General features: G+C 46.8%; 1 protein-coding gene across 1 annotated transcript; it reads right to left on the reverse strand.

Moving 5' to 3' along the window:
* Window positions 1–1203: 1203 nt before the first annotated feature.
* Window positions 1204–8506, reverse strand: SAP30 (Sin3A associated protein 30). Its single transcript, XM_061372635.1, has 4 exons — window positions 7858–8506; window positions 6428–6550; window positions 3732–3830; window positions 1204–1631 (listed from the first exon to the last, which is right to left on the reverse strand). The coding sequence occupies exons 1-4, from the start codon at window positions 8167–8169 to the stop codon at window positions 1509–1511; spliced, it is 657 nt and encodes a 218-aa protein (XP_061228619.1). The 5' UTR covers window positions 8170–8506; the 3' UTR covers window positions 1204–1508.
* Window positions 8507–9030: the final 524 nt, after the last annotated feature.

Raw genomic sequence — 9030 nt, forward strand, 5'->3', positions numbered from 1 at the left:
ACAGCTCTTCAAAGGAATACCAATTTTAGCTGCTACTAGCTAGGTATCACTAACTGTCTTGAACTGCAGCCAACACTGCAGAACGTTATTGTGGAAATATATAAGACACTGCAAGTGAAAGAAATAAGGCCACTGAGAGCTACTGGGAAGGCAGCCAGTTTAAGGTTAGGTTTTATGGTTTATCATCATTCAGTTCAAGGCAACTGTCACAGGTTGGAAAAAGCAAACTGCAGCATCTTAGTTATAGTGATACCAGCAAAACAGTAGTTCTCAAAAAAACTTCACAGTATTAACATTGAGCAAATTAAACCACACAAATACGGCTTTCTCATTTTTGCCCAAATTAAGAAAAACCTTTTCAACATTAGATATGGCTAAGAGTTGCAACAAATGCTAACTGAAAAAAGCTGAAGCTGTGTTCTGTTCTGCTTTAAGAACTGTTTCCCTTCCATGTTTTCAATTTATGTATCATTTAAAGAAGACAAATCATATTCCATACATCACACATTTAGACTGGCACAACAGTTAAATGACAATAAAAAGTCATTCATAATATCATGTTTAACAACAAACTTTACTAAGATATTCAGTTAAAAGCAAAAGTATCGCTGGATATTTCTCATGTATTATCATAAGCTTTGTTCGGGGATTTTTGTTTTTATATTTTTAACAGGCCTGAGCTAATGCATGCAATGAAAAAGAAACAGCATGCCTATTAGAAGATACTACATTGACCCAGCACAGACTCCATCTTCTATTCTCCAATTAAGTTCTTAGCAGCAGTCTATGTAGACAAATGGAGAATTCAGCAGCTAAAGGATTTCTTACTGAGTGGAAGGATTTCTCAGCACAGTAAGCTGCAGCAGTCTTTTCATCCTACTTACAGCTTTGAAATTTGAGAGCTGCATTTTTTTCCCCCGTTTTAATATAGGAGCAGGAAGGTCTCAGCGCTTGGAAGCACATATCCCAACAGTGACACGATGAATACACACACCAGAAAAGCACCCATCAATTCTTGTTTCAAGGAGAAAAATAAAATGTTATTCAACCACTTCTGCCCAGCTAACAACTGGAACTGTCATTTAAAGCCTTTCACCTTAGGAAAAGGAATTTATTGCCAAGTCTGCTACAGCTTTGGGGTTTTTTTAAAGGCATTGCACCATGAGAACTTGAAGTACATTCATAAATATATTCTTGGCACACTTTAATTGAAAAATATTTTAATATTATTACATAGTTAGTCAAAGCTTAACTATTAGGTACAAGTAACTCAGTAAGTTACAGACACACCCACTTGAGCAACAGTATCAGTGATATTTATTTAAAATACTTTTGCTGAGGAAATTTGTTTCATAAGAGATAGTTTTCAAACAAATCAGCAAGGTTATGAAAAATAAAACAGAGACAAAGTCTCCGGGGACAAAAAAGTTACAAAGAAAGCTTCTGCGGATCAACCAAACCTCAGTCTTTTGATTTGTAGCCTGAGTCTCAGTCCCAACCTTTTCCATCTAATGAACCCCACTATCCATCTTTAGATCTGGCTTGTTCTTTTCATTCTTCACCGAGTAGATGAAATATGTTAAGGTGTCCTTTTCATTCACTGGAATTGTCCTAAAGTGGCAGCCAATTATCTACAAAGGAAGAATGCAAGGAAATTAAATAACCACTCCTATATGCAATAACCAAAGTTTCATACTGAAATTGAGGACATTAAATTCTAAAAGATTAATCAAGCAGCTTAAAAGATGCTACCTCTCTTCAAAAGTCTTTAACAGTAATAAAAAAAGATAAACAGGAACCATTTTATTGAGAACTATGAACTAAATATAGCAAATTGTATACCCTAATTTCCAAATTAAGGGGGATGGAGCTCTCAAAACAAGCCTAGGAGTATCGTTACATCGGTGCAGTTTAATTAAAAAACTATAAAGCAACTAATAATTGCAGAATATCAACAAACAACAGCATAGAAATGGGAGGCTACTGCTCATCACTCAGGTTGGGGGGGCATGAGGGTATGCCTGTACCAAGTCACACACAGAAACATCCAAGACAATTCAAGAATCTTCAAAATTTATAACTGAACATTCAGATCATCAAAATACTATCACTGAAAATTCACTATGCTGGAACACTAAAACATGATGTTCTCTAAACAGTTTTTGAATCATTTTTTTGTTACTCCACTCCATTCCAGAAGTCTTTCCCTTCACCACAACGAACATCAGCTCTAAAAGAAAGCGGGCAAAATATTATACCTGCCCAAGTCTATTCTCTGGCTTTTTGCAGAATATTTTGTTAAGACTGCAATTAGCAAGCAAAAAACACGGAACTGCTCATTCAACTACCACTATATACTACTAGTTATATAGGATATAGGTATAAAAGGTTAGCCTAATTAGCAAATTAGGAAGCTTTCTAAACCCTAACTTCCTAAAATAAAAAAAAAAAAAAAAAAAAAAAAGACATCACAAAGAAGTAGTTTGACAGAGTCCTTTGAAGTGAACTTTAAGTAACAGCCAGAGGAGTGCCTATGGTATGTTAGGACAAGCTACAAGGAATCACATGTACTGTAAACTACACAAGTTCTGCAGCTAATGTTCACAGAGGCCTGCACGTCAGTCAAACCAAGCACATGACAGAAGCAGCTTTGCTGGTGCGCACCATGCAGTAAGAACAACCCAGTGCAAATATCTAGAGAGATACCTAAAGCAGACGCTTAAAAATGCCAGGTGTGCAGAACAAAAACAGCTTGTGCTTTTTCAAATCACATTACTGCTAATTCAAAAGCTAGCTGTACTGCAACTCGAATATAAGAAAACAGAAGTCTGATTTTACATTCTTACTCGTAGTGGCAGCAGCTCAGCCTTGAGATCTCCCATACATTTAAGAATCTCACCTTTAATCCATACAAATTAAGGGACAGACAAACAAAATACCTGCACTGGAGTATAACTGAGTATCTCTTGCACATAAGTGAAAAAACAGCAGCTATACCTCCCTTTTAAGAGGATAACCAGCTGTCATGGGTTAAACCATGACAGCGGCTCTCCCACAAACACCAGCATGCTGTAACTGCATCTTTGTAGCACAGAATCCCTTAAAATTATACTTTTAAGCTGCAAAGATGCTTATGTACAGCTGCACTCACACAGCTCCAGCACTTTTAGGAATATTAATAAAAACCCTTAATTTTGTAAAGTTCCATTTTTCTGATGGCAGATCCCAGTGATTTTAATCAACAGAATTAATTATCAGTAGAACCCTGTTTTTTTTTCAGGTTTACATACTTTACATATACAGAAGAACATGCTTGCACTAACTAGCTTTCTAAAGCAGACTCTGAACCTTTCCAGAACTTTGCTGCCACCCCTCAGTTCCTAGTTCTTTCAGCAGGACACTTCAGGTGAAGGTGTGACTGATGCAGACTGTAAATGCATGATTCTATGATATTCAGAGATATGCAGATCATCTTACTGCTCTAACTCAACACTTCATGTTTTTAAGCAGCACATACTCCTTTCGGAAGAGTCCCGCCCCTGGAAAGAACTTTTACTTTGATTTACTTGGGTCAGAAGCTGTGGCCAGTGAAGGAAACTAGATAAGCAGTTCCCTTTTGTTCTCCTAAAAGCCAGATTACACATGCTCTTTATGCAAATATCACATTGTACAGAAAACCACATGCTATGGCAAGTTGCATTTTCTATTATAGAACAAACATTCATACGTACTTCAACAAGCTGCGCTTTGTTAAGTCCTGGTCTGGTCTGTAGCTTGAAGTGTCTTTTGTACCTTCGAAGTGTGTTTACTTGTAACTGATATAAATCAACCTAGAAGAAAAGGAGAGGGAAGGGGAGGAAATCTAATGCAACTGAAAATGATTCAATCATTAATAGTTTACCTCTCAAAAACATTCTGGAATCTCAGACACACACGTGAAAACAGTCAGCCCAGCAGATCCCATTTTGACAAAAAACAAACTCCACCCTGCACCTTCCAGCAGAAAGGAGAACACCCCAGCTCAGTTTAAGAGCATTTTATCATTACCAAGCATGGCTCTGCCACCCTTTAGCTGTGGACAGTATTAAGAATTCACTGGGTTTTCCATTTGCTCCCCAGTTCAAGCATGACAACACAAGGCCCAGTAAGAGCTTTCATACAGCATCTATGAAGATGCTAATTCAAAGGAGGGCCCTATATTGTGATGATTTTTTTTTTTTTTTTACACAAGTTCCATGCAAGATATGGCACATCCACACCATGAAAGAGCATGTATTAGAATCAGGAGAAAGTCTAGAGTGCAAATTTTTTCTTGGCTCAAGGTGAGAGAAGAAAACAGCTGCTCTTGCTCTCCAAACATACTCCTGCTATATAAGCACAATGCAGGAGTTACGTGCATGGGTGTAACTAGACAAACTGTTTTTCAGCACAATGGATAGTTGAGAGAATTGCACAAGGTCCTCTTAGGGATACAAATACACAACCTTAACCCAGTACTCTGCAGTTTTGAATCCCATGAACTCTGATCAACAGTCACTTCTCCCAGCAACAGCTTACCTTCCTCCCACCCTCCCTGACGATGGAAGAGAGCTTAACCAGATGACTGAGTGGGAAAGTAAGCTGAGAAACCAGGCTGAATGAGAAAGTCTGCTAGATCAGTGGCAGTTACAATAGCATTCTCCAAACTCACTGCATTAAAGATTGCTTTTGCTTTAAATTCATTTAGCAGTCTCACTATAGAACACTCACAGAAAAGCAGTGCTACTGCATACTTGGTAATCTGGCCAGACTTTATGTGATGCAGCCTTCCATGACAGAGGATGGGTAGGTAACTTTTGGTGTTCTAAAGCTTTCATGGCACAAATTCCACTTCCCAAGTCACAATGGGGAATCCACACCCCAGAGCATCACACAGAGGAGTACTGGCAGCTTTCTATCAAGTCACAGAAGGTACCAGTACTGCAGAAGCTTCTTCCCCTCCTGTAGGAGCCACTTCTAACAGGTAATGATAGTCATGATCGAGATGGAAACAGGAAGGCTTTACAAGTCTTCAGAAGAATGATATTTTTCCTTTTTCCTTAGTAGACTGGATAGCAATTGAAAATAAAGAAGATAAAGGGCCAATGGGCACCTAATGTATGCAGTAATCATGTGGAATGCACATACTGCCCTTATCCAAATGGCCAGCTGAAACTCCTCAAAAATACTTCCCAGGCAGTTTTATTCCCCTCAGTAGTGCCATTAATAGAAAAAGCTTGCTTTCTTGTCCTAGAGATATCTATCAGTTGTGACATGTTTAATAATTCTTTCATGAGAAAACAAAACAGGCTTGCAAGAGAGCTGTGATTACCACTGTGCCAGAGAGCTACCTGAAGTCACACACAGCATTAGCTTCACACAGATCTCTCAAAGATGCAGTCCCAGATTTTAAGAGACAGCCCAACATCAAACTACTCCCAACCCCCTAAAATCCTCTTAGCTAGAGCCTTTGGACTGGAGCCACGTGCCTTTAGACACAGATTCCTATTCAAAGTTTCACCACTTATGATGCTGCTATCTACGGACACTGACCATAAGGATGCCATTAAATTAACACTTACAGAGCAATGTTTGAATGCTTTAAAAATCCCTCTCAGAAAGGACCAGGTAGGCATGACAGCCTGTGCTCAGAATTACCACACTGAAGAGCACCTGCTAAACCAGGCTGTAGCAGAAATAATCCAGAGCACATGGAGGGGGGTTGGGAAAGAAGGAGCCTTTGGTGCAGTCTCTCCTACTGTGCTCTGAAAAAGGTTTAAAACTGTAGTTCATTTTTTTTTAACGGGTGAAGTTTCACTGGTCTGCAGCGGAGAACACAGATGGGAAAAACACCACTTTCTTGTCTAGCACAGCTCCCTGAATGTCTCTTCCCCCAGCAACAGGGTAAAAACACAGACTACCACTGTTAAACTGTGCATTTAAGGTGACTAAGGCAACAGAGTAACTGCAAGAGCCATCTCCAACACCCTGAGCACAGAGTAAAGGACCAGAGGGATGGGGCACAGACAATATCCCAAGCCCCATGTGCAATTCCCTTCAAATTGTCAACTCCTGCGAAGACAGCTTGCTGTTATGTGGCAAAGCACCACTCTGAAGAGCACCAAGAAGAAAGGTAGAAACAGCTGTTTTGTGACAGAGCCAGCAGACACTTAAAAAAATCACAGACTCTTGTTCATTCTACTATGCACAATTAATACAGAAAATATACTGTAAGATTCTGTGAGATTTTGTTCTATCAAGAGTGAATCAAGAGTCTTTCCCACATGCTCCAAAATAAAGAGAGCTGTAAGAAAGTGGTGTCTGTGTGGACTTGGTAGTCGTTAACAACAAGCTTAACAGGACAGTTAGGAAAAAATAAAACACCAAACCAAAACAACTACTTAGCTACCTCTGGAGTGTCGATGTCTTGCACGGGTGAGTCACCGTCATCATCGCTGCCTTTCCTCTTTCTTCTATTTCTCACACTCTGAATTAAGTTTTTGTGGAAGTCACAAATATACAGATGTCTTGCCTAGAAGAGTAATTCGGCGTCTTTCAGTCAAACTCACGTCAGAATCTCCCACTGACAATATAAACGCACATACAGAGACAACCCTTCAGCAACCGCAGTCACATTAACTGCGTTGAGGCTGTGCTGCAGCTCGCTGCCACCGGCTTGGCCGGGGAAGCCGAAGTGCTGCAATCTACTGGTTCAGCAGTAACAGGCTGCAGACACATACGCGTACAACCCTCCCTCCAGCCATGCACCGCAACTCGGAGATCGGGAAGCAAACACAAAACAAGCTTTCAGGTGTTCTTTGGAGGGCAAAATGCCGGCTCCCATTTCCTATCTATAGCCTCCCACCTCTTGTTTCATTTCCACTACCTAGGCCAGGTCAAGCAACACACTTTTTGGGGTATTTTTCCCTTTTCGTTATCAGTTTCCCTTTGTGTAGGTCTGCACACTCTGGAAAGCTCTTCAACACGTACCAACACCGAATTTCACGGCAAAGAAAGCACGGACCCCGCTTAGGGATCGCGCCTACGGAGCGAGGAACTCCCGGCCCGGGGTGGGGCAGTTGCGGGGGGTCCCTCGGGCGGAGGCGCGGAGTACTCACGTCCGCTTCCGCGCATTTTAAGCAACCTTGCCCCCCAACCCCCCGCCGGAAAAACCTGTGGTACGGGGCCAGAGAAGCACACCTCCGAAACGGCGTGTTCCCCGCTCCCGTGCCCGGCCGTGCCGCGCCTGATGGCTGCCGAGCGGAAGATACAGTGGCAAGGGGAGACGTGCAACATTGCAACACGAGGCGGAGCAGCCGAGCGCTGCGCTCGCCAGGAACAGACACAAACTAGCGCGGCGGGAGCCATGCGGGCTCCGCTCCGGGGAGGCGGGGCGCTGCCCAGCCACGCTGCTTCCCGCTCCAGCTGCGCGGGGTAAAGCGCAGCCCGTGCCCCCCGTTCCTGGGAGCTGGAAGTAGACCCCAGGAGCAGGCAGGAGGGGCCAGCGCTCCCCCCCTGCTCCTCCTGCCGAGGAAGAGCACTTTCAGGCCGCGCTCCTGCAGCGCTAGCCAAACTCCACCGTGCTACGGAAAAGGGGGCGAAAGGGGAAACAACACTTCCCCGCTGCCAAAAAACAAACCAAAACCAAACCTAAACTTTATTAAAAGCCCCCAAACCAACTAAGGCGTGAGAGTACCCAGCCGGAGGGAGCGGGGACTGGGGTTGGACCCGCCGCCGCTGCCCAAGCACACACCGCCGGGACCCACCGGCCACTTTTGTCCGCCTGCCCCGCCGCAACCCCGGCCCCTGTGCGTGGCATCCTCCCCTGCCCGGACTTACGCTCTTGTCCAGCTCAATCTTCACCTTCTTCTGCGAGATGCTCTTCTGGATCCGCTTGCTGAAGCTGGCGTTGCCGGCGGCGCGGCCGCACCGCTCCCCCTCCTCCCGCAGGCAGCACAGCTGCCCTGCCCCGGGGCCGCCCGCACCCCCTGCGCCCAAGCCCGCGGCGGCGGCTACAGCCGGACCCAGCCCCGGCGGCGCTGGCGGCGGTGGCACCTCAACTGCGGAACCCGCATTGCCCACCACCGCGGCGGCGGCTGCGGCAGGGTCCGCCCCGCGCTGGGTCACCTCCTCGGGGGCGAAGCCGTTCATGCCCGGCGCCACCGCCGCAGCCGGCGGGAAGCCCAAGGGAAAGAGGCAGGATGCCGCCCAGCACCGAACTTCCCCGGCGAGATGCCGCGGCCCGGGGAAGAGCTCTCCCGCTCTCTACCCGCTCGCCCGCCTCCTCTCAGCGGCGGCACCGGGTTGCAAACCCTCGCCCGAGGGCGGCCAGCCCGCACGTCGCGGGAAGGGCTCTCCCCGTCGGCTGCGTTGCCCGAGCCCCGCAGCTACCGGAGCGGCAGCGGCGCCCCACGGGTCGCCCCACTTCCTCCTTCCCCCTCTGTCATGTGGAGACTCTTCAGCTGTTTCCTATGTAACAACAGCAACCTGCCCGCCGCTCCGCCCCGCCCCGCCCGCCGCGCATGCCGGCTCCCCACCGCGGGGCGCCACGGGAAATGCAGTCCTGCCCCACCGACCCCTCTGCGTCCGCCGCGGCGGGTGAACTACCGCTCCCGAGCTGCTGCGCGACGCCGGCGGGAGCGCGGGCGGGCGGGAGTGCAGGGGGCGCGCCGCGCAGTGCCGGGGTTTCGCTGTGCCGCTTTGCGGTGCTCAGGCCGGCGGGGCCGTCCCGCCCCAGTGGCAGCTTCTTGCCCTTCTCCGGCCTGCCCCGCGCTGCGCACCCTGTGCCCCGCCGTGCGGAGGGGTGGCAGCTGCTCAGCCCACTTTTTAAAAGGCCCCGTTCATTCTCTTCCCCTTATTCCCCCCTTGTCGCTCCTCCCTAGCGGCGCGGCCGTTGAGATTTGAAAGGCAGCCATGCGGAGAGCCCAGCCCGGCCGGAGGCGGGAAGGCGAGAAAGGCGCCGGGCGGAAGGCAGAGGCCGGGCAGGAACCGGCGCTGCCTCCCGCACCGCCA

This window comes from Neopsephotus bourkii, unplaced genomic scaffold, assembly GCF_033783945.1.
Source record: "Neopsephotus bourkii isolate Nb327-2 ecotype Australia unplaced genomic scaffold, CSIRO-AGI_Nbou_v1 NB_168, whole genome shotgun sequence".
NCBI lineage: Eukaryota > Metazoa > Chordata > Aves > Psittaciformes > Psittacidae > Neopsephotus > Neopsephotus bourkii.